Source organism: Neodiprion fabricii, chromosome 1 (assembly GCF_021155785.1).
Source record: "Neodiprion fabricii isolate iyNeoFabr1 chromosome 1, iyNeoFabr1.1, whole genome shotgun sequence".
Lineage (NCBI taxonomy): Eukaryota > Metazoa > Arthropoda > Insecta > Hymenoptera > Diprionidae > Neodiprion > Neodiprion fabricii.
Genome location: NC_060239.1, coordinates 11,661,700 through 11,685,619, shown reverse-complemented (window position 1 = coordinate 11,685,619; position 23,920 = coordinate 11,661,700). Strand labels below are relative to the sequence as shown.

Here is a 23,920-nt window from a genome sequence, read left to right as displayed (position 1 = left end):
ATTGAAGAATAAAACGTCGACTACGGCAGTTTGCAACCTCTTTCGAGCCTTTAAACGTTGACTGGAAAATATTCAAACGAGTCCGCCTCACAGCGCACGAACAAGGGAAAGAAGTAGCATTGGTGAAACTTTATACAGAAAGTCTTACTGGAAGTATATTTCGGAATACACGAAAGCAGTTTCCCAGAATGCAGTGGTATTACGGAGCAGACGCCATATTTGCGGCGTCTGCCAGTTTACAGCGTTTATAGATTTCGTGCCAATTTATTGTGTTCATCATGGCGTCCACGGGTTAGTTAATGTATTTTCGTTTACCGTAATCAAGGTTTAACGTGTTAATTTAGAAATTGCGAATACGACATTGCGAATTCTGAGAAAACTTAAGCTTATCAATTTCGAAGTGCAATGTTGCCGCGTGCTAATTCTCAAACTGACAGTAATTCATGATATTTTCGCGCTGTCACTTTTGACGTATTGCTATTTTCTATTCTGCACACCAGCCTGATTCTGTTTGAAAACTTTAAATAGTACAACATTCAGTGAACAAATGATTAATGTACAGAAATATTTTACAGAATCTCTTGTCTGCGATACCTTGGATCTGAGTGGACAGGGACTAAAGAAATTGAGCAGATGTCCATCGGATGCAGACATCAATACCCTAATTGTTGACGATAATGAAATACAGCGTTTGGATAATCTTGACTCATACAACAAAATTACCAAGGTAATTGAAGCTGTCACTTCTTGCCAGTTTCATACTTCGAATATAAGATAGAAAACCTGAACAACCTGGAAAGCTCAGAGATTTCTATCTATCTATAGAAAAATTTTTGGCAGTTCCTTGAAGACACCTTAATATTTTCAATGTTCAAATCCCGTTGAAGCTACAGCCGAAAATAGTGGCCACACACGCTGAAATTGGTTGAAAAAGTACAAAGAAGCTCAACAATTGAAAGTTTCGCTTTATGATGTTTAAATTTAAATTGATTCCTATTTATTTTTATTCTGTGAAAACAAAGCTGGGTTTAAGATCTTATTTCCTTGGCATCTGAGATATGTTTTGTTATAAGCTTGGAAACTAAGATTGAAAATTGTAAACCATAATATTTGTTTAAATGTGCAGGAATAACAAAGTATCGAAAATGAAACATTGGAGCAACTCTGTGTCACTAAATTTATTTGTATTACAAAGTCCGGACAGTTGAAGAATTCGAAACATTGGAATAGACTTTACGAACAATACCTATGCAGATTTGTTTATATTTAGAATATTAGTGACTTCAAAAGTTTCAAAAAGTACTTACATTATTCGCACATATTTAATTCATTTTTTTACTTTCTTTTTTATAAATATTAATTTGATTCCTGTTTCTCTATCATGTAATTAATATCAGAGATATAATTTCAAAGAACATTAACACAATTCGAAACTTTCAGCTATCGATCGTAAGAAACCAGTTATTACGAATGTATGGAGTTTCCAAGCTACACAATCTTGTAACACTGAATCTGGCAAATAATGGCATTCTCACTATAGAGGGCATTAAGGACATGAGCAATTTACAAACTCTCTGCCTCGCTGGTAATAATATAAAGGTAAAATTGGATTAACTGATGATTAACACTATATTTAGCAGGAGTTTCACGTTAGAAATATAATTTTATTATTTTTTAGTAAATAGTTTGCAGGTTCGACACCAATTTTCAATAATAGAGGCGGTACCACAGATTAATTCATGTATATTTCATTTTTTTTTTTTTATTTTGCAGTCCATCGAACATTTACATACGAACACAAAATTGGAGCATCTGGATTTGTCAGAGAACAGTATTAGTCATCTATCAGACATCTCGTACCTACGATGTTTAAAGGTAATTTTTTTTGGATCCTAGCCCTTGTTTATTTTGTAATGTTTTTTCTTGCACACCCGTATCATTTTTAACCAATTTTAATGAACTTGAATATTACTACTAGACATATTTAATTGGTAACGAAAATGTGATACCTATTCTGACATCTGGTAGTGGGAAATTTACTGCTTTTCTGGATGTGTAAATTATTTTGAAATATGTCAAGTATTGTATTTTTTGTACTATGTATTACCCCATTGTAAAAAATGAGAGCCACTCGGGTTGCACAAAGCTCTCTCCACCTTTAGGTTCGTGTAATTTACCTAAAACCATCTGATAATCGCCCTTCACCTCTTTGTGCCATATTGCTTGGCTATATCTCCACTTTCATTTCCAATCAATATGAAGTATACAATACATTCATTTGGTGTTGTGTGAAGTGTAAAAAGATATCTTACAATTATTGTTCAAAATATGAAAGTTAGCTACTTTAGTTACTATTGATATTTCATCAAAATGTAGTTTACAACATCAATGAAAATCACCGAGCAATATTAAATATTACAAAAATTCAACCTGGCAAGCGTAACGAATCGTGAAAAACGTTGCTCGCTTATGCACACTATGTTAAAGAAACACAGCTAGATCCATATCACAAAGTAAGCCATTAGTAATTGCATGTAGTTGTCTGCTATCAACACTATGTAGTGTCATGTGCAATTTAAACCTAGTGTTTTTCTGTATGAAATTCTAAAAACTTGCCCTCTGAAACTCACTTCCAAGGAAAGTCGTTTTATGAGAAATTTGATGCTATTATTAGAAAAATTACAGACCAAAATTCATATTTCCTATTTCTAACACACGTGACTCAACAATTATTTTCATCTTCAAGATAATCGTAAATAAATGGATGAAATGATTTTTAGGAATTATTTTTGCACAATAATCGTATAGTAACGTTGCGACAGTGCGAACGTTATTTACCTGGATGTTTAGAAACTTTGACATTGGCTAACAATAATATAACGGATTTGAATGAGATGTCGCACTTGGCTAATTTAACAAATTTAGTCAATTTTTCAATTGCTAACAACCCTTGTGTCAGTATGACAGGTAACAGTATGTATCCTTTTTAACAAGTAATAATTTTACAGCCAAAAATAAAAATGTGTCTATATTCAGCTACGTCATCCTTTGCCAATTTTTAAATTTTGTATCAAACTTACTACTCTAAGTTACTCTTTCAGTAGTTATTGAAAATCAATTTGAATCGTATAGAAATATTATCACTCCGGACGTTGAGACTCTAAAAAACCATCTATTAATTATGTATACAGTTAAATCAATATTCAAAAACGTGATCATGCCTGTTCTTTCAATAGTTGATAATCTTGCACAAAAATCATAGGATCATTTTTGTACGAACTTATTAGTGTTCGTATTAACATTGTAGTATCTTTATTAACATCAATCGAAACTTTACTCAACTTTTCCAATTTGAGAGGAGTAAGTGTGTTGTCAGAAACCACACATCGATTTCCTAGTAATGTACGGAGTCTGATTAATGTACCTTAAGTATTAGAAACTACGCTTTGCTATCGTTTTCTAAACAAACATTTAGTGAAGGATATTTCTGACTGATGAATCTGTCTAAAACATTAAAACTTGGTTTTATATTACATTTAGTATTCTATCACTAGTTTATTATTCTTTAATCAATAGTTTATAGTGGATTTGACTATCGTCCATTTGTTATCAATTGGTGTATGAGTCTGAAATCAATTGACGGCTATGCTGTGGATCCAATTGAGAGGTGAGTATTGTTTTGAAATATTATTCACATACACACTTTTCTTCTCACCGTACGTACTGTATATTTAAAACAAGCTTACATCAATTACAAATTCCCTAAGTACCTAACAAGAATATTCTCCCAATAATAGAATACATAAAAGCCATTCATACATGAAATCTTTATTACAATCTTATTCTATTTGTGGAAGCATCCGTAATGACTTTTGTCATCTCCATAACGATCTATTTTGAAAACCACTACGATTTGGCTTGTGCCGGACTTGCACTTGACATTATCAAATAATCAACACCATTAAACAGAAACAATGTTTACCAATTGAACAATGATACAAATATCTTTACAATCATTGTCCACTCAGCCTGAAAGCAGAGTGGCTTTATTCACAGGGGCGTGGCAGGCAGTTTCGGGTTGGTGAGCATACACTACTCTCACATTACCTTGCTTCAGTCTGTCCTCTGTCGGGTGAGTCCCTTGAAAATGAAGCAGACCGTAAACTTCGATTGATTCTAAGTAAAGCGCAGCATCATCAGCAACAGTTGAACCAACAAAGCGACTCTGGTAGTGTGCACAGTTTGAGTAGCGTTGGAATGAGTCCATCACCAGCAGCTAGACGCAGACTTAACACAAACAGGACAAGCTCGCCAAGACGACCTGGTAAGCCTGATTTTAAAATCACGACATACATGGATTCTCTGTTAAAGTAGCGTACATGGATATCGACATTCATCTTGTACTCTTAAGTCAATCATAGTTCTGTTCTTGTTATCACGAAATTGCTTTCCAAGCTGTGGAGGATATCGTTTGGAAATTCAGATATTGTTATTGATTGAGTTTTACACGATGGTAGGTTTAACATCATTTTCATTTTACTTCTTGGCATAAAGAAATTTAACACGCGTGCACGCACACCCACCTACACACATTAGTATCTAACCCGGGAGTGGAGTGACGTATAGACTCTGGTTTCAAATTATTTTTGAATGTCTCCATCGTTATACACTTCAGCGTATGCTAAATTACGGCTCAATAATGCCACGTAAATTAAATCATACATAGCAGTATCAGCACATCAAATGCTGGCGTTTCGGTCCTCGAGGACCTCTTTCAAACTTTGTAAACTTGTGTATATTTCTCTCTCAGATTAATCTTTTTAAAATTATGAGCAATCGAAGTATTGAAAATATTTCAAAAATGGTCTGGTAAATATTGTAATTCAGGAGACATATTCTCATAAGGGAAGATCGTGCAATAAGGGAGATTAATTTTGACCTAAGTTTTTTGACACACTCTAATATTGGACAGATATAAAAATAACTGTGTTTCAATGGATGAGTATTTATTAACGAAATAAAAATATTGATAATTAGATCTAAGGTATGTGAAAAATGTGAAAGAGTTGAACAAAAAGACCAGGATGTTTTCAGTAAATTCTCAGAACAATAGAATAATTTTCAGAAACATGGAAAATTAAATATTCAAAATTTTCACCTCACCGACAAATTTACTTACAATGAAACCCGATCTCTCCATTTTCACCACAAAGTAGATAAAAAAAATATTTTTCTAAATTGGTTCCTCCTATAGCGTAGTTTCTCTTTATCAGTAATTATTCTCTGGTCATATTAATAAATTTAGCATTATTGAAACACTTCTTCGTAGCATATGTAATGTGTTATTATACCCGAGTAAGATTAAATGCACTCATTCTCTGATCCAGCTGATCACAGGCAATTCATGACGTGCTCTCTATTTTCTAGAAAGTAGAAATAAACGCTATGAAAGTGGTTGCAATTGCTATTTCTAAACTATGAGCTTTAATTTCTGGCTGCTGGGGTATAAAACTTACCCTACCTGACCACTACCAGGTCAATATGTATATTTGAACCATGATTATTTGAAAGTCAAATAAGATAGTTCGATGTAGTGGAAGTTGTGTGTTGGACAATCCATATTAGGTAATAATATTTTCTTAGAAAATCTCAACTGGCCATGCACACTCATTATACATTTTTTCTCCAGTTGCACCCATGTTGTCTTATTACGAAGAAAAGAACATACAATCACCAAAATATTACGATGCAAAATTTTGTGCCTGCTATTCACCTTGCAAAGGTACACAGATATTAAAGTTGGCCAAATATTATTAAGTCGCATATTGTAGTGTATTCGTCTTCATTGAGCAGCTGCTTATACTTAGCTTATTAATATTATTCTGTGCCATTTACAAGGAGTATTGTTTTGGTTGTATGCACGAAAGTGCATGGCCATAAGTTTACGGCATAACAAAGAAATAGATTTCCCAAAATCACTAGGAACTAAAATGATCACTAAACTGCTATTGAACTGGAGGTATTATCATGCTTGTCAATATGAAAACAATGCATTCACAACGTCACATTGCATTTAAAATTACCCATATTCATCAGATTATTCCGCTTCATAAATATCACATACAATATGCGTAGCATACATATTTGTACTAATAGAAGCTTCCCAACGAGGTGTCAAGTTCCCTAAACTTAGCAAAGAAAACCCTCGATCCTGGTCAAACAAACAGTGTGTGAGAACACACAAAAAGACACTATTCATGTTATTTGATTAATTTAAAATGCCGTGTATACTCTATAATATGAAATAAATTCAGCGCGAAATATTCAGACAAAATTTATGCCATCAAATTGAGATTTTAAATTCTAATGCTTATTTATCTGCAAATCCGAGCCTGATCAGATAATTCTCAATGTGTTATGTCCAGGATCAGGTATCTCAGACTCAACGTTTGAGTGGTTCTTGATTCTATTTATTTGAAGTATAGACTGTACTTCACAAAGCTTGGATAACATTTAATGCGTTTTCATTTATTGCTACTCAAAACTCAGTGTCGAGAGTTCTATAAATATATCTAAAAAATATAAGACAATTATTGCCATAGTAGGCTAGAATACTGTTTCTGCAGTACGTAAATTAGGTAAAATTTACAAAGCTAAGCTTGGTAACAAAATTAATGTTCAGACTAGAAGATTACCATTACATTTATCATTTGCACACAACGGCTAGCTCAGCTAGCATAAGTCTTCCAAGCACTTTAATACAGTATTCAAAATCTGATATCTTCCAAAGTTGAAACAGATTCCCTTTTGTTAGGCTCGTCACGAAAATCTATGAGAATAAGATCGCCAGATCAAATATTAGCTGGTTGTCACCCTGATGCTATGGTATCGTCTTGCCATGCTCCTAATTCTACATCTAACAGTGGTCACACGCTTCTTGGAGGAGATGATGTACTGATGACGCAAAGTCTGGACCCTAGTTTGCTTAGCAATAGCCTGAGCCACAAAATGACACATAACAACGAATCTTCACTGCAGGTCGAAGGTGAATACATTAAACTTCACTTAACATGATTCAAAATAATCGTGTCAGTTGCTAGATAATCTTATTAAAATTTAGCGAACATAAAACAGAGTGTTGATGTTAATGAAACTGTTGCAGAAACCTCCAGTCCTTTGCAAGCAGCAACAAAATTGTTACCGGTACCAGAATCGCTGATGAGTCCAGATTTCAGACCTCCGTCAGGTCTTTCACGAATTTTACCAAAAACGCCTCCTAGCAAATTGAATTCCCCAATTCAAACTACAATTCCTGTGAAACCCTGTCCGGACAATGCAGGGAAAGCTGTATCCACTGCTTTTACACCTAATCCAATGGCCAAAACAAATGTGGGAGTCCTTAAAACCAATGCTTTAATAAAGAGTAACTCTGCAACAAATTGCAACATTGGAAAATCTAACATTTCAAAGCCCGTTATTACTAATACCAATGGAAAATGTCCACACAGTGTTAAAATAAATAATTACGTTCAAAGTAAAACATTACCGATCAAAAAGAATAATAAAAGCTCACCAAACTTAGGCCGAAGTATTAATAGGCCAAAAAGCGCTACGGAAAGGGGGAGACCTGCTCCAGGTAGGCGAAGTAAGGACGGTGACGGTGATAACAACATAACGATGAGTAGCGACGAAGACAGCGAAGTCTGTCAGGCAAAGTTGGATGGAATTCGACACAGAGCAAATCAACGGCGTCAAGAGGACACCAATAAGGGTATGAATAGATAAAAATGATTCATCACATTAGCACCTTTTTGTTAAATATACCTTAAATAGGGCTATTCTTCTTTACCCAACATAATTTGTTTTAGATGATCAAACAGAGAAAGCAGCTATTTGCATACAAAGACTGTGGCGAGGGTACCGTACCCGAAATCTGAATAAAAAAGCAACCAATATATTAAAAAATATTGAAATGATGAGAACAAACAAATATATTCAGTAAGTATAAAACTTCAAACGTTGAATTTTGGATAATGAAATTACTGAAGATTACTCATGTGTTAGGGTCATTTTCCGATTTACAATTCAATATATTGAAACACCTATCAACAGAAAATTATCGACCGACATGGAGGCAACGAGAACAGCTTTAGAAAGCGAGCATAAGTTGCAATTATTACAAATGCAAGCTATAAATGCACTTTGGAAAAAAATAGTCAGTCTTCAGCCAGGATCGAACACTGGTGGAGATGTTGAAGGAACGTCACACGCTAACTCAGTTGTGGTTAATAACCTTGCCCAAACGTGTACTTTGCTGCACTCACAAGTAGGCAATTGTATTTGCATTGCAGTGAGTAAAATATGCAGATATAGGCATATCAGATGAAAGATTACGGCTATTTTATTATATTTGCAGGTACAACAATTGCAAGACTCCATGTCAGAAATAAAACGCTGTATGTCTAACATGCAACCAAAGCCCACAACGTTGGACAACGGTGTTGCAACGCAAACTGAAATATCAGCGGTTCACACTCCAGCTGGCGAAGCCAATACGTTTCCATATTCACGTGCAAGCAGGCCTCAATCATTGTCAATTCATCAGACTATACACGAAGGAAATGAAAATAAAAGTTTCGCATCAAATTTAGTAGATAGTGTTTTGAAAAAGGTTTCGCAATCGACAGATACAACGGACGATGAAGTAAACACAGACATTTTAAATTCCAACGAAAATCCGGAATTGCTAAATTCTAATGAAAATCCTGATGTGTTTAAAAGCTGTGAAGAGATTATGGAAGGTGAATATAAAGATGTAGATGGAGAAGTGGAGATCGAATATAAAGACGTCATCGAGGACGCAGCTATAGATGGTGAGGTTTGCGAAGAGACTCTTTGCAAAGAATTACATAGTTTAATTAAAACGGAAAATAGAAGGGAAAGCGACGCCGATAGTGAAAAGGAAAAAGATTCCAAAGAGCGTGATGTCAGCTTAAATCAGGATGATGAATAAGTTATAATGCATGTGTCGATAGCATAATTCATAACTGACCACCTGGAGGTACTATAAGTGAAAGTCTTGCGAAAATAACTATTGACAACTTAACATGGTACAAATTTTAATGATAATTTGTGCCAAATACAAAAAAGAAAAAGAGCACAATAGTACTACAATATAATCACATACATTGCTTTTCATAGGGTAAATTAAAACTATTTCAGTATCATGTCATCAATCATCGATGCGATGAATGGCAAAAAACGGCAGCTACCTATTTGCAGATTTTTTAACGGAAAAAATACCTATATTTCATGCTCGTACGGAAAAATGCTCACATGTTCATAATAAGTAGGTATATCTATACATACCAAAAGTAACTTTACCAAAGAGAAAACGATATTATTAATTTAATCCAGATTTAAAATCTAAGAAAATTGGTAGTGGATTCATTTTTTAAACATTCACTTATTGGCATATCCAAACGTCTGGACTACATTCGATTGTTTAAAAAACGATAGGTTATTTTAATTTTAGTTAATGCACTGAACATAACATTTAATCAATTCTTCATCATCCTCCTAAACATTTGGTAGAATAATTCAACATTATCGTATCACTCAGTTATCGTATCACAATAGTGACTGTTATATCATAACTCCACCATAGTAAATGGGTTTCCAATTTCGTTTCAGATTACAGAAAATCATGAGTAGTTAGAACAATGGGATGTACAATTTAATTATCCCAAAGTTGTAAATATTTCTGGGTATGTTCAGACAGACTGTATTTTGCAACCATAATGAAATACATTTTTTCTCCAAGTTGCGAAAATATGGTTTATAAGTAGTAAAAGCTTACTCTGTTAAATGTACATTCTCAGTCACTCATAAATCGGAAATGCTTCTGTATTAATTGTAAGATGTATAATGTATCTTAGATCTTCGACAACGCTTTCAACACTTACATGACTAAGTTCCTCTCCAGCTGAACGATAAAACCCGTTTTCCCGATTGAATTTACTCTTCTAACATTACGTAGAGCACAAAGCTTTTCCATTCTTCTTGCTTCCTGTTTTCTCTTCTTTAATACATCTGCGTCTGATCAACTCCTGATTAGTCTTCCCATCGCTTTTGTAAAATGAGCAAGTTCCGTAATCGCGGAAATATGATCCATGCTGCAGCACATATATTGTAAATGTAAAAGTAACTAAGACCACAGACCAGAAAGGTCAGATTCAGGATTCGATAAATAAAATCCAATATTTATACATAATACGTAAAGTAGAAGAAAGAAATGAAACAGCAATCCAATATTTATATATAATACGTAAAGCAGAAGAAAGAACTGAAAAAGCAATCCAACATTACATGATTACTTTGAAACTCGAGAACTCTACAATGTATATTTTTTATTGTGATTTGTGATGAGAGAGAGGAACTTTCTCGAAGTGGTGATGTTGAGTGGTTTGCTCCGGATGTTAGGAGTCTGATCTTTATGAAAATGTCTATTACTATAAGAGATAAATTTTCGTCAGATTTAAAAATTTATCAATTTGTGCATGAAATATTATTTTAATTTAAAGAATGCTGTCTAGCCACCACAATGGCAGCCTTTCCTGATGCTCACCGTATACAATCTTATCGTTATTTTTAACAATAGTAATATTTCTTGGGTTACATTTTGTTGTTGAAGGACGTATGTGGGTCACATTTGTCATGAAATTTGCAATCTTTGAATCGATTTTTCAAAGAGACAAATATTCCAAGTACCTGTGCTATCGCGTGATCTCAGAGATGCAGTAGATCCATCCTTTAGCCTCGATTCAAGACCAAGCCAAACTAAATCGTACCATCAGCACGTCAAATTATCTTGTTGAAAGCTAAAGCAAAGGCACTGCATGGCAAGTTGTTCCCTCGTCATTAACTGTTCTTTGCACACACCTAAAGTCAGAATGTTCAGCCAATCGTAAATAGAATCGAGTGGAAAGAGCCAATAAAATGGTAAATACCCCGTCTCCTTAATCTATCCTTTTACTTTGTGTAGAATAATATTAACAGTAACTTTACCTTCAGATAATCGGGATAAGTCGATCGAGTTAAAAGATTTCAGTAGATGAAAAACAACCCTAATTATATAAAGGTAAAGATGATAGTTCTAAAGGAAACTACCGACACTTCGTACAAGATCGGTAGTGACTTTATAAACTTAAGGCAAAACATTCTGATAATTTCAGATCTGCGCAAAATCTTCTTGCGATCAATTGTATTCCGAAGTTATCCTTCGATCTAGTCAATATTTTAGCTCCAAGCTTTAACGTACATAATAGTAATCTTATTAGACTTGTTACGTAGCTACTGTTTGTTGTGACAAAGGCTGCGATTCGAATCAAGTAGTGCTGTGCATTTTTATTAGTTATGCATAGCTATGCCTCTATTTTATATTTTTAGTACTAACCTATGCTGTTATAATTACGAATTAAAATTTAGTGTGAGAATATCGATTAAAAGTATTCATAATTGCATTCTACTTTACTAGTTCCTACTTCACACCTAAATGTAATTCAGTCAGAACAGAATCATTTATTCGTGTAACAATGCGATGCGAAACGAAGCTTGATCTGAATAGTAGCCAAAATGTTGAATCTTATCTTGATAAATTTATCTTATAAATTTAGATTACTCCTTGCAGATTTTTATCTACACCCCAGACGGTATGGGAATCTATGACATTATGATTTATCATATTCTTCTCTAAAGAATGATTATACTGTGCGATAGTGTCATTGTGCACCAAACGTGCATGCTATGTGTATACTTTTATGAAAAATACAAAGATGCACAGTTATAAACTAACAACAGTTAGTACTTTTTTAAAGTCATGTAATGAAAATTTGCACCCCTGATGAATATCTATCTTGTAATATACCTAAGTATGTAAGTAAACAGACCGAATAACTTTCAGTTACTATACTACATTCCAAGAAAATAAAATAAGCACAACTGTAATAAGCAAGTTACCGCAGACTGCCATGTGAAATAACATCACACTTGAATAACATACATGCGTCATTATCAAAAAGTAGATTTAAATTACATTCGTTGTTGAGTCTTAATAACAGACTGAAACATTGGACTATATATCTGAGATATCCGAAAGCTTTTGTATTCATTGTATAACACATTCCAGCTGTATTCTCCATCCAATTTTATTTCACTAATATCAAATTGTAAAGAGCACAGATTCTAATGTTACTTTATTCTAAGAGCTGATGTGAAATATACATATTAGTATACAAAAATGAAACATAAATTTAAACTCATATACAATTTTTTCCGTGAAAATAAGATTCCCACGTAAGTATACTTAGAGAAGGTGGCAAAATCTTGACAGATTTGGAAAATTTGCTGACGTGTACCCAAATTAACGATAATTTGTACGGCGCAATTAATGCTTATGAATTTCATACAAAAAAAATATTAGTAAAAATGTTATAGAACTCAAACGTTTTTTATAATAATGATGCTATGAACGCTATACTTGGTAATTTAAAACTGTTGATCGACAGTTAAGATAGGTAGCAAAATAATATGAAATGCATTGATGATATATGTATATATACATATATATATATATATATATATATATATATATATATATATATATATATTTACACATTGAATTTTATTAAGTCATCTGAGTTACTCGCAATATTAAAAAGTCTGTATGAATTAGATGAAGCAGAAGATTACATGTTACCTCAATTTTGTTAGTATGTATATTTACTATATTACTTAATATTGTAATTAAACGTTGTACTGAAAGATGGCATCAATAATCCATAAATCAGTTTTCGTAGAACCTCATTCTTGACATTGGCTTCATAAAATGCTTTTGTCGCTAATTCAATTACATGAAATATTTATAATTACTACAAGTTAGTTGAATATGTAATGTTACATAGGTATATAAATCTAATTTATACAGGCCTTTTTCATAAAATGGTTAGACATAAAATAACTGCACGTTCACAAGCAAATAAATACACAATGTAACCACTTTATATTCTGACTTTTCACATCCATTGCTTTCTAATTTTCTACCAATAACTTTTTTCTGCTCCCACAATTCATACTAGATAAAAAATATACAAGATATTGATAAAATTATCAACAAATCACAGTTAGATAAATTCGGTCATTTCATTCCCTTTAACCTCCTTCGAATGCCTAAGTTTAGTTTTTTTTTTTCATCAATTCCATCACAGTATAAAAATCAAATTGATCGACTCAGAAATTGTATTGTTACTATTATAAATATTTCTTTTCAAACGCTACACTGAAATTGAATCATCAATAGTAACTATTTCATTTCAGAAAACAATTCATGAACCAAAATATTCTTAGCTGATCGTTTCTTTATGTAATGAACAAATGATGTTTTTGATCTTTGAAATTCCGAACAAAACAGGGTAAAACTCTTAATTTAGAATTGAATTTTTAAAAATATATGTATTCCTTCTGACTTTATTCATTTATTAACACATCAGGCATGTAACTGGCTCCATAATCATGAATTTACAATTTTGCCGTATTATCAGTGCTGGAAAGTAGATTTAACAAAATTCTGCAGTTTTAACAATCTTAAACATCATCCGATAAAGTGACGTAAAAAGCTAGAGCTTGAGTCACGATTTCCAATGTCCGCTATACATGAGAATTAGATCAATAAATTTGATTCATTACAAAGTCACTAAACTTAATACCATGTACTCGGATTGTTCTATATGTTTGAATTAATGAATTGACATTTTTTAGGAAATCAGCAGCGTATAGCCAAGCCGTGATCAATCAGTTCTTGTTTGTAATCTTAAATAATGATCATAAAAATTTCCAAGCCAGCTTCTTTAACAAAGAAATATATAGGCCTTAACTCAAATATTGATAAATTTAATCCTTCATGATAACAGACTCCATATAACCGTTTACAAAATTCCGTTTCCGCGAGTGCGTGCATTTACATGGTATGTACATAAATTTCATTTGAACATTTTCAGGCATATCTCTTTTTCATAAACCAGGTACGATTGTATAATCTTGTTCACTTTTTCCATTTTCTGTATGATCTCCCTATTATTGGGCATCTCTTCCAATGCTTGTTTCATATCCATCAGAGCAAGTTGATATTCGTTTAGACCCATATGTGCTAGACCTCTTCTGTACATTGCTTTGCAATTGTTTCTATCAACGTTGAGAATCTGGATAAATATTAATTTATTATAAATCGGTCTTGATAATCTCATCAGTCACAAAACAACTTGATACTTGTGTGATTTATCCATATAATTTGTATTGTCAGGTATGTTTTTTTTTTTTTTTACCTTATTACAAATTTTCAGGGCTTCCCTATATTGGTCTCGTTTTAATTTCACTGCCGCAAGATTTGATAGAATAGCGACTTTCAGTTCTCCTCCCTCTGTAATCTCACTCGACTTCTCGGTCGAGTCATTCAATTTCGTCCCCCACTCGATATATCTCAACGCCTTTGTATACTTCCTCTCCGCTGTTGCATAATCTTTTTTTGAAAAATAATGATTGCCAGAGTCTTTGATTTTTTTTACAACATCTTCAATGCAGGAAATCTGTTGATAATAACATAAATGACGTATGATCATGCTTGGTTAGTTTTCAAATTTTCCTTGGTTCAATAATATTGCAGTGAAAGCTCGTTTATGTATTTCGCGCTTATACGTTTTTCTCCATTTCACATTGAATTTCCTTATAACTCGTTGATAAGTTTTGTGTAATTATACACCATTTATTTCAGCCACAACTTCGTTACAGAGGCTACCAAAATATAAGTTTCACTGATTATGACCGGAATTCCAGTGAATTCAGTTCAAAGTAATGCCATCTACTGAAATAGACTATACAAAGTATCACCAAGGAAAGCAATGGTAATTTGTTCTATATTCAATCTTACATCGATTTTGTTAGCAGTTAAATCTAAATCCCAATCCTCTGGCCAAGAAGGAAACACATCTTCTGTACCATCTCTTTCCTCCAATCCCCATGATTCACCTCTTTTGAGTTCCCCACAATCCACTATACGTATTTCCTGTGTATCATTTACAAAGTGAGACATCAGTTCTGATCGATTACCACTCACGACCAATAAACATGGTACCGTAATGATTTTCTCATTGTTACCTTTTGTGGCACATCTTTAATTGTTTCCACCTCATTTACTTCAAACACGACGCCCATCCCTTTGATCACTTTTCCAAATGCAACGTTTGTTTCATCTAAATGAGAGCAAGGTACAGTGGTGATGACAAATTGGGAACTATTCGAATTCTTAGACCCTTCATTGACCATCACAAGACATCCGTGTTCTAAACTTTTGTATTCAAAACTCTCATCCTCAAAGTTTGATCCGTATATGCTCTCCCCTCCAGAGCCATCGAAGTTTATAATGTCACCACCCTGAATCATGCATTGAGGCACGACTGAAAGATTGATGAAAAAGAAAACTCAAAATTGGTGAATCGATGAATTTTGGCATCGATGTAATGCAATTCATACCTTTGTGAAAAATGGAGCCTTTGTAGTGCAGGGGTTTTCCATTCACTCCGATTCCCTTTTCTCCGGTGCAAAGCGCTCTGAAATTTTCAGCTGTTCTTGGCACCAAGTGTTTGAATAACTCGAGCACGACGCGTCCCACTTTCACAAGATAATAAGAACGTTATTTTTACATCTTAACGACGAGAAAAATAACAATTGACGATGTTGACGAAATGCTCAAAGGGTATAATAACTGCTCAAAGGGCGGCGCAATATAACCTAAAAAATATCGAACTGATCTACGCACCTTTTTCACCGTCGACGGCGATGTCCAGAAAAACGATAGGGTTTTTCTCATACCCATTGTCTTGATCTTCAAGTGGACGTTTCATTTTGAATGACACTTTGCCTTGGTAATTACCAACAAATCTTTCTTTATTTAAAAATCTACTCTATAGATCATTCCACCGTACCTCGCGGCCACTTATCATATTGTCATCTGCATAGGTACGTATGCATATACCAAGTACAAAGTGGCAATGCCCTCTAGAAAAGATTCTTCTATTTGACTTTATCTACACAAGAGGAAGATCTATATGCATTCCCGAAGAACATGTGTTGATCGTGCGTAGTATGTACGACTATTTCGTATCACACCAATTTATTTTTCGTTTTGTTTAATTAACTATCAGACGGATTTTTCCTAACCCTTTGAGTCACACATTATTGCTCTGATTGTGAGTCAACTTTTATAACAATATAATTCTTTAGGATTTCTGGGGTAGTGAGTTACAAATCTAAAATCAGAATTTGAAAATTCAAGATAGCGGATTCAATATGGAAGATAAAAGTGTGAAAAATTAATCAAAGTTGGACAAAAATCTGAGCACAGTGAGTTTTCGAGTCACAGTGAGTTTCTAACAATAATAATACACAATATCTCGCAATAATTAGTCTAAGGTATATTCTTCAGTCGACGTTTTAGGTTTTGGAGACATATCTGCATACTATCAGAGCAAGTAGAGAACCGTACTGTAGTATGTTGAAAAATTCTCGTAATACTTAAAAAATAGATTTGAAACAAGTGGTAAAAATACTTTCCATCATGACTTCATGGACTTGAATAAATAAAAATATTAGGTCCCACCGAGATTTGAACTCGGATCGCTGGATTCAGAGTCCAGAGTGCTAACCATTACACCATGGAACCCCGTGACTACGATTTCCTAAAAATAATATATAATATTAAATCAGGATTTGCGTAGTCGTTGCTTCAAACCTGAATGTGATTACCAACATATCCGTACAACGTATCTGACAGAAATACATAACCTTTACAACCAGTTGGTTTTTAGAAACCACGAGAGTAATTCTATTTATCGAGTGAAACGAAGGCAGACATTTTGGAGAAATCATACATAGAGGAATTATTTGATAATTGAAGGTACTTTTTACAATTCGATCAATGTATTATTGATGTTGAATATCATTTATTTCATTGATTCAGCGCCCTTGGACGTAATTATTTTATATTCTTTTGTCGATTGAATCGTTATGCGCTGCTATTTTTATAACTTGTTATGCATGATATATTATTTACTTCAACAAGTCTCTAATCTTTAGTTCAATTTGTTGAATTATTTTACTTCACACATTATGCATAGGAATATTTGTGCTTGCCTCTGTTTTGTCCCTGAGCCAAGAGTTAAATATAAGAAAATGTATTAGACATCTCTCATTATCCGATTTATTACATTTATTTTCATCTTTCAATGTATTTGCATAAATAGTGTGTAAATATCTTGGCAGTCTTTCTACTGTGCCAAATTCAAGTAACATGCCATGAAACTTCGATCAAGAACTAATTTGTCATTTGCTTATATCAATAAAATTGGCATCTATACAGCGTTTTGTAGGTTTGAAGTGGAGCAATAGGTAAACCGTTAGTTGAGAAAATGCTATTCCTGGAATAATGGACATTGATTTTCAGGCTAGTATCCTCCAACGATCAAAATATGCGGCGAAAGGCAGGAGTAGGTGCGATTCACAAACAAAAACTTGAACAAGAAAAATACAAAGATAAGGGGACGGAAATTCAGGAAAACCAGTTGGAACAGATGACTAAGCAGCTGGAAGTCTTCAGAGTAAACCTAGAAGAGTTTGCTTCAAAGCATAAAAATGAAATAAAAAAGAATCCCCAGTTCCGACGTCAGTTCACGGAGATGTGTGCTTCCATCGGAGTTGATCCTTTAGCATCTGGGAAGGGATTTTGGTCTGTTCTTGGAATTGGCGACTTTTATTACGAAATTGCTGTGCAAATTGTTGAGGTATGCCTAGCAACGAACTATAAAAACGGGGGTTTGATTTTACTGGACGAGTTGCGAGAGAGATTGGTCCAGGCCAGAGGAAGGCGCAAAGAGCACCAAGAAATATCTAATGAAGATTTGCTCGCAGCTGCAAAGAAACTCAGAATATTTGGAAATGGATTTTCGATAGTTCCGATTGGCAGAGGAAAATACTTGGTTCAATCAATCCCAGGAGAACTGAGCATGGATCATACCGCTGTTCTCCAACAAGCTTCAATATCGGGAAACGCTCACGTCTCCCGGTCGCTATTGGAAAAAGAATTACGATGGGAACGACAGAGGGCACAGAAGGCTTTAGATCATATGGTGAAAGAGGGACTCGCATGGTTTGATCACCAGGGTGCGTCTGAGCCTCTTTACTGGTTTCCCAGTTTATTTAATGCTTGTATTCAATCCTCAACGTAGTTCGAAGTCTCTGATTTCTCAATATTTTCTCGTAAACTTAGGGCTTGTTTTTATCACACTGTAAATCAACACGCACGGTCATTCGTGATGACTTGTATGTGGAATGTAAATAGAGAACTTTGCAACTGACGTATGAAATGTAACACTCCGTTCAGTTACGAGAGTTGAGAAGCGCCGTGAAACGCGTAAACAATGTTGAGGTCAAGGCTAGGTGAAAATGAGTATCGCTTTGGAAAAAGTACTGGAATGTGTATTGAAAATAAATTAGATTTTGTATCATTGAATTATATACATCTACTAATGGCCACATTGTGTTAAGTACCAAAATACTTGAAAGTCGTCACCTCGGTGTATCGCCTTGATCATACCTGTAATTAAAAGTAATACAACAGCTTAAATTCAATGTACAAGAATGTGAAAATTCTTTCCTTATCCTAAGCATGAAGGACGGTTAAAATTAATGCTGGTACCTATGAATCATTCTTTCTCTGAATTCTGCAAGTTGGTACCGAGAAGCTAGAAGTTCCTTGTTCAATTCTTCATTCTCCTTCTGAAGGGCAATGACTTTTGCACGAAGTTCCTTTAGTCGTTTCCGAAAACTGGACGTAAGTCGTTTTGCTTCTTCTTTCCACCTAAAATTTAATTTTCATTAAAATAATGCAATTATTTCATCGTTAGTCTATCTTTGTGAAAAAACACACTGGTAATTTGCATCTTATTTTTTTTTAATTTTTAGTCTCGAGAATATAAGGAAGTATAACGAAAATCTGTAACAAGTACCCAAATCATGCTTCTATATTATACAGTATATTTGATTCACATACTTATTGCTTAACTTCTGATGGGTCTCTACATGCTGAGTTAATTCTTTGGTTCTTCTATCACATTTTTCTTGCAATATCTTCATCTTCTCTATTAGTTCCGTTTTGCAACGATGCTCAGTATCACTGACCCTGTAAAAATGAATATCCTGAAGATTGTACAAAAAGTGCATTGAAGCAATTTTTGACTCGTTCTTTTCTCAAAGTACGTATTAGTCTTAGAAATCACGAACGGTTTTTTACACGCAACAACGAATTAGCGAAATCCATATTTAAATTGCATCCCAATGAAACGTACAATTTTTCTATTCCAGCTTTTTTCTTCAGCTCTAATTCCAGAATATTTATCTGACGAGCAAGCGAGTCTCCGTGCGCAGCTGTTTGCTCCATGGAGCTAGCCGCAGCTCGTACATCCTCCTGCAACTCTCTGACTCTATTTTCCAAAAACCTCCTTTCTTGATCTTTTCGCTTGATATCGCGGTCAAAATTCCCTTGCAGCAAGCGTAGCTCAACCGTCACACTCTCTCTCTCATCAATGGTTCGTGCCAACCTCCTCTCTAAATTTGCATACCTCTCTACAGCCTCCTTGGTCCGTTCGTCTGCTTCGCGAACTCGTTCCTCCATTTCTCTGCAACTTTGTTTCTGCATGCGTTTTAACTGGTCACCAGTGGCAACCAACTTTTCCTCCAATTCTGTAACATGTTGTTCGAGTTGTTGAATCTTTAGAGTGTATTTTTTCCTACAAGTCTCTTCGTTAACTTGCAGCTTGAACTCGGCATCTTGTAGTTGTTGTTGCAATGCAAGAAACTTTGCGTTTGAATGGTGAAGAAAGTCATCGGAACCGAGTCGCACTTTATTTAATTCTTCTTCTACCAGTCTGGATTCCCTTTGTGCTCTGTCCAGCAATGTTGACTTTTGCTGAAGTTCTACTTTCAGTTCTTTCATATCCAGTGCATACTTTTTAATATTCCTTTCGTAGGCTTCTTTCAGTTTCGAAGTTTCCGTTTCCAACGATGTTTTGTACTCTTCAACAATCTTAGGTACGTTATTTTCCAACGCTAATCTTTCTTCCACAGCCCGTGCTTCTCTTTGCAATGCAAGTTCTTTTTCCTTAACTGCAGACTCGACCAATTCTATTGCCTCGGAAACCTTACTCTTTGCCTCATTATCCTTGGCAACAACAGTCGCTATAAACTGCTGTGCTTCTCTCAACTTTGCCTCCAGTTTGATTTGCGATTCGGTGACCCTCCGTACCTCCGACTTTGACAAAGTCAATTCCGCTTTCAAAGTTTCTATACGCTGTTGCGCAGCTAAATCTTTCTCCTGAGAATCTTTTTGCAAATTCAAAAACTGCCTTAGAAGTTCGTCTTTCTCTGTAGTTAGTACATTGATTTTATCTTTACTAGTTTCCCAGAGCGTTTGCTGTTTGATGAAATTTTCCCTGGCTTGCACAAGCTTTGCCTCAAGCGCTTTAATCGCATCCGAGTAAGTCTCCCTTACGCCATTCATTTGCTCTTCGTAAAATTTTGTTCCCTTGCCATCCCGATGAAACCCTCTTAACTCCTCCTCTAATATATCTATGGCCTTCAAAGCCATTTGCCACAATTGAAACACGGATTCTTTTTCCATCTGTACAATCGTAATCCGTTTTTGTAAATTTGATATCATTTCTTTGGTGCTCGGCGACTCGACGCCATTGTCATTTATTTGACTTTTTGAAAATGTGTCTCGAACAGTTGCTGCAGTTGCCTTGTTACTTTCTTGAATATTTCCAAGCTGGGAGCGAAGAGTGGCCTGCTCAACCTTGAAAAGAAAAAGATTGGAATTAGAATCTGGCGAAACTTGCAACGATATAGCTGCAACGAAGAGGGAAACATCTTACCTTACAGTTCTGCAATTCTTGTTTTAAATTTTCTACCGTAATAACGTATTCCTTGATGATCGTGCTTCCCTCTTTTTCGCTGTCAAAAAAATAATCATACCATGAATTTGATAGAAATAAAATAGAAACGAGTTGACACGACAGAACATAACCTCAAACTCACGTGTTCTCCAACGGTAATCCTTGTTCAAATTCCATTTTTCTTTAAGTATACGCGACATACGTTACTGTTGAATAGCGTTGAATTTTGGACAGTTAAATGTGATTTGTTTTTCAAAGAAATTCACAGACGGATCGATTTACAAACAAACATTACATAGGCATGAATTTTGACGATACACAAAACAATCCACTAAGTGTTTATTTACATATTTAATTTCTATATGCCGCGCATAGTGGCGCTGCGTTTGAGAAAGAATTATTCAAATTCAAAAAACGGCTGCTAAAAATCGAATCAACTTGTTTATTCATTCCTGACCATTTTCATGGAGACATTTGTCAGGGTTTCCTAATTTTATATGTTCTTACAACTACTCATGCGTTGAATTGAATATTTTTATATTGTTCACAAAAAAACATGCTTAAAATCTTGGAATTTTCGACGGAAATCATTCTGCAAATTCAAAAAGTTAGGTCCAGAAAACGTTGAAATAGAAACGTGATGAAACATAAATTCACAAAATATCACTGAAGCTAATATCGTTACATGTTATTAAAAGAAGTTCCGGCAACTCGAGGAAAAAATTAAGAATGCAAAATTTTAACTGATTCTCTTTGCCTTTTGCTTATTTTTTGTTATTTTTTGTTAATTAATCCTCCATTAATTTTCGGAATTAAATTTTGGGTAAAAATTAAGTCTGCGATTTATTTATTACTAAATCAAAAGTTTATTATCTATATCGAATCACAATGTACAAGATATTGAATGTTTTCAACCAACCGACAAGCTCAAGATGAAGAATTTTTCCAAATTGATTTGTAGCGAATTGATTGACGAATAAAATAGGCTGTTGTTCATCGAAATAGGATGAATTGGACGAATTTTTTGATAAAAAAAATTATTATAATGACGTGATTTCTTCAACATTCTTTCTGACAGGCTACATGCGGTTAAAATTTAGTGTTAATATTTTTTTTCGCCGAACACACGGGCTCATAAATATCATATTTAGATTAGTGATGTTTAGTGACAGTTTGCCAACCTTTGTTTAGTCACGGTCTTGTGTATAAAAAGTATATTTTTGAATTGATTACAGTATATCCCATGTTTTTTATCAAATGGATTTCTCTTTTATTGACGTATTATGTAAGTAACTTGGTAAGAAATTTGGAAAATTGCCACGCCCTGTACAATAAATCGTCGCATCAGGCTAATGCGACGACACTTTACCTATCTATCACGAATTTAATTATTTTCAACAGTTGACACTATATTCAAGGTGGTAATAAGATTTCGTTCAGTTGGCGCTGAGACTTTGCATAGTTTGGACCGCAATATTTCGTGTTGAGAGGAAAGCGTAGTATACAATAAAAGGAGTAGCGCAGACTGAGAAAAAAAAAGTTATCTAATGAAGCAAATAATTTTTTTGACTTTCAGTCTATTTGATTCGAACAATTTCTCACTCAGAAGAACCACTTTTTAGTTAAAACAAAAATATTGATGCATTGATTCGAATGCTATATGCTATCGAGTTTAACAATGAAATATAACTTCTCTCAGTTTTGAACAATCATGCGTAGTTGAAAATTTCGAACATACACTTGAAATCGATTTTAAGAATTCTCACAATTCAAGATCTACGAACGAAAACTAGTTCACAATAACATTATATTACAGCCCGATTTGTTATCAATTGATAAACAACTACTAGTCTGTTCCAGTAAAATAGTAACGTATTTAATTCTACTCAAGTTGAGAATCTTACGAACCTTCAAGAATTCAACACGCATAAATATTAAATACTACTTGTTTCGTCCGTATTATTTACGCCGTTAATTAAAATGTTTAGCAATTATGGTTTCTCCGTAGATATTTTGGAATAACTTGGCATGCTTATATTACACTCCTGTAAATATTGATGGTTTCATTGCGTGACAGAGTCAAGACATGTTTACATAACTTGTAACGCAGTTTGCGGAGTGTGGAAATGATAAGTCATTCGCGTTGATACCACCACATATAGCGTGAGCTTTGTGACTTGTGACAAAAATGCAAATGTGAATACCTAATGGGTATTTTAAGTTAGTTATGGAGGAATATTCTGTTTAGCAACAACGATTTTTTGCGCAATAGGACATGCGGGGTGCCTGACGATCTGAAAAAACCTGAAAATGTCTTGAAATGTCATGAAATTTTACTAATGCACCTGAAAAATTTATTTTTAAGTTAATTGGTAACTCAGATTTCAGTAATATGCAGAGTTTTGATACTCGTTTACATTTTTTTATTCTTTTGTTAATCTGAATCTTGTATAGATTGTGATTTTTTTTCCTCCTTACATGTACGCAACATACTGTTATATTAATCGCGCACGTAATGCTAAAGTTTGGAATGTAGTACTGCAGCGTTAAAAGAGTCATGAAAAATCCTCATTTGTTCCTGAAAAAAACTAGACACCCTGGACATGCTTCTCATCTTTGAAATGTTCCATATCGACCATACCTTGCATCTAATATACATTTTTTTTTTTTACATGACGCGTTATAATATCGCCCTAACTTCCTCGTTGTGGATACCAGCAATAAAGATAAGCGTCAACCGAAATACCGTTTGGTCTTGACTCGTGATATTAAATTTTATCAGAAAGCAAAACACTCGATTAATTTTCAAGGGTTTCGGATGGGCTCGTGATGCAGAAGCGAGTTCGAGCTGTAAACGTTTCAAT

The 23,920-nt window shown here is 34.3% G+C and overlaps 4 protein-coding genes and 1 non-coding gene across 10 annotated transcripts; 2 read left to right on the top strand and 3 right to left on the bottom strand.

Moving 5' to 3' along the window:
• The first annotated feature begins 208 nt into the window (after window positions 1-208).
• On the top strand, window positions 209-9,618 carry LOC124186143 (centrosomal protein of 97 kDa). Of its 3 annotated transcripts, none has more exons than XM_046577787.1 (12): window positions 209-291; window positions 576-727; window positions 1,441-1,599; window positions 1,774-1,875; window positions 2,781-2,977; window positions 3,584-3,667; window positions 4,029-4,324; window positions 6,815-7,045; window positions 7,163-7,771; window positions 7,869-7,998; window positions 8,113-8,326; window positions 8,417-9,618. In XM_046577787.1, the coding sequence occupies exons 1-12, from the start codon at window positions 279-281 to the stop codon at window positions 9,011-9,013; spliced, it is 2,784 nt and encodes a 927-aa protein (XP_046433743.1). In that variant the 5' UTR covers window positions 209-278; the 3' UTR covers window positions 9,014-9,618. The 3 variants fall into 3 exon arrangements, with proteins under 3 accessions (XP_046433743.1, XP_046433658.1, XP_046433573.1); XM_046577702.1 differs by having other exon boundaries at window positions 6,800-7,045; XM_046577617.1 differs by having other exon boundaries at window positions 6,791-7,045.
• Window positions 9,619-13,118: 3,500 nt separating this feature from the next.
• Window positions 13,119-16,094, bottom strand: LOC124187706 (peptidyl-prolyl cis-trans isomerase D). Its single transcript, XM_046579765.1, has 6 exons — window positions 15,869-16,094; window positions 15,583-15,720; window positions 15,208-15,506; window positions 14,981-15,115; window positions 14,379-14,639; window positions 13,119-14,255 (listed from the first exon to the last, which is right to left on the bottom strand). The coding sequence occupies exons 1-6, from the start codon at window positions 15,951-15,953 to the stop codon at window positions 14,037-14,039; spliced, it is 1,137 nt and encodes a 378-aa protein (XP_046435721.1). The 5' UTR covers window positions 15,954-16,094; the 3' UTR covers window positions 13,119-14,036.
• Window positions 16,095-16,194: 100 nt separating this feature from the next.
• Window positions 16,195-18,735, top strand: LOC124187801 (vacuolar-sorting protein SNF8). 3 transcript variants are annotated; one of them, XM_046579995.1, is made up of 2 exons: window positions 16,195-16,298; window positions 17,552-18,735. In XM_046579995.1, exon 2 carries the CDS (start codon window positions 17,577-17,579, stop codon window positions 18,330-18,332), a length of 756 nt encoding a protein of 251 aa, XP_046435951.1. In that variant the 5' UTR covers window positions 16,195-16,298; window positions 17,552-17,576; the 3' UTR covers window positions 18,333-18,735. The 3 variants fall into 3 exon arrangements, with proteins under 3 accessions (XP_046435951.1, XP_046435945.1, XP_046435952.1); XM_046579989.1 differs by lacking the exon at window positions 16,195-16,298 and adding an exon at window positions 16,787-17,005; XM_046579996.1 differs by lacking the exon at window positions 16,195-16,298 and adding an exon at window positions 17,209-17,496.
• On the bottom strand, window positions 16,700-16,771 carry Trnaq-cug. Its single transcript has one exon. It is a non-coding gene; the product is annotated as a tRNA-Gln (tRNA).
• LOC124186712 (sodium channel and clathrin linker 1-like) lies at window positions 18,362-21,404 on the bottom strand. 2 transcript variants are annotated; one of them, XM_046578666.1, is made up of 6 exons: window positions 21,199-21,404; window positions 21,036-21,114; window positions 19,452-20,956; window positions 19,157-19,285; window positions 18,803-18,964; window positions 18,362-18,700 (listed from the first exon to the last, which is right to left on the bottom strand). In XM_046578666.1, the coding sequence occupies exons 1-6, from the start codon at window positions 21,231-21,233 to the stop codon at window positions 18,673-18,675; spliced, it is 1,938 nt and encodes a 645-aa protein (XP_046434622.1). In that variant the 5' UTR covers window positions 21,234-21,404; the 3' UTR covers window positions 18,362-18,672. The 2 variants fall into 2 exon arrangements, with proteins under 2 accessions (XP_046434622.1, XP_046434707.1); XM_046578751.1 differs by having other exon boundaries at window positions 19,725-20,956.
• Between the last annotated feature and the right edge of the window lie 2,516 nt (window positions 21,405-23,920).

Excerpts from the sequence above, each read along its gene's own strand:
- LOC124186143 (XM_046577617.1), top strand. Across the intron at positions 1,876-2,780 it reads CGTACCTACGATGTTTAAAG|GAATTATTTTTGCACAATAA; the intron begins GTAATTTTTTTT and ends AATGATTTTTAG. Across the intron at positions 3,668-4,028 it reads GCTGTGGATCCAATTGAGAG|CCTGAAAGCAGAGTGGCTTT; the intron begins GTGAGTATTGTT and ends TTGTCCACTCAG.
- LOC124187706 (XM_046579765.1), bottom strand. The coding sequence starts at position 15,953 with ATGAAACGTCCACTTGAAGATCAAGACAATGGGTATGAGAAAAACCCT. Across the intron at positions 15,507-15,582 it reads AGGCTCCATTTTTCACAAAG|TCGTGCCTCAATGCATGATT; the intron begins GTATGAATTGCA and ends TCAATCTTTCAG. Across the intron at positions 15,116-15,207 it reads TTAAAGATGTGCCACAAAAG|GAAATACGTATAGTGGATTG; the intron begins GTAACAATGAGA and ends AATGATACACAG.
- LOC124187801 (XM_046579995.1), top strand. The coding sequence starts at position 17,577 with ATGCGGCGAAAGGCAGGAGTAGGTGCGATTCACAAACAAAAACTTGAA.
- LOC124186712 (XM_046578666.1), bottom strand. The coding sequence starts at position 21,233 with ATGGAATTTGAACAAGGATTACCGTTGGAGAACAC. Across the intron at positions 19,286-19,451 it reads AAAGCTGGAATAGAAAAATT|GGTCAGTGATACTGAGCATC; the intron begins GTACGTTTCATT and ends TCATTTTTACAG. Across the intron at positions 18,701-18,802 it reads AGAGAAAGAATGATTCATAG|GTATGATCAAGGCGATACAC; the intron begins GTACCAGCATTA and ends TTTTAATTACAG.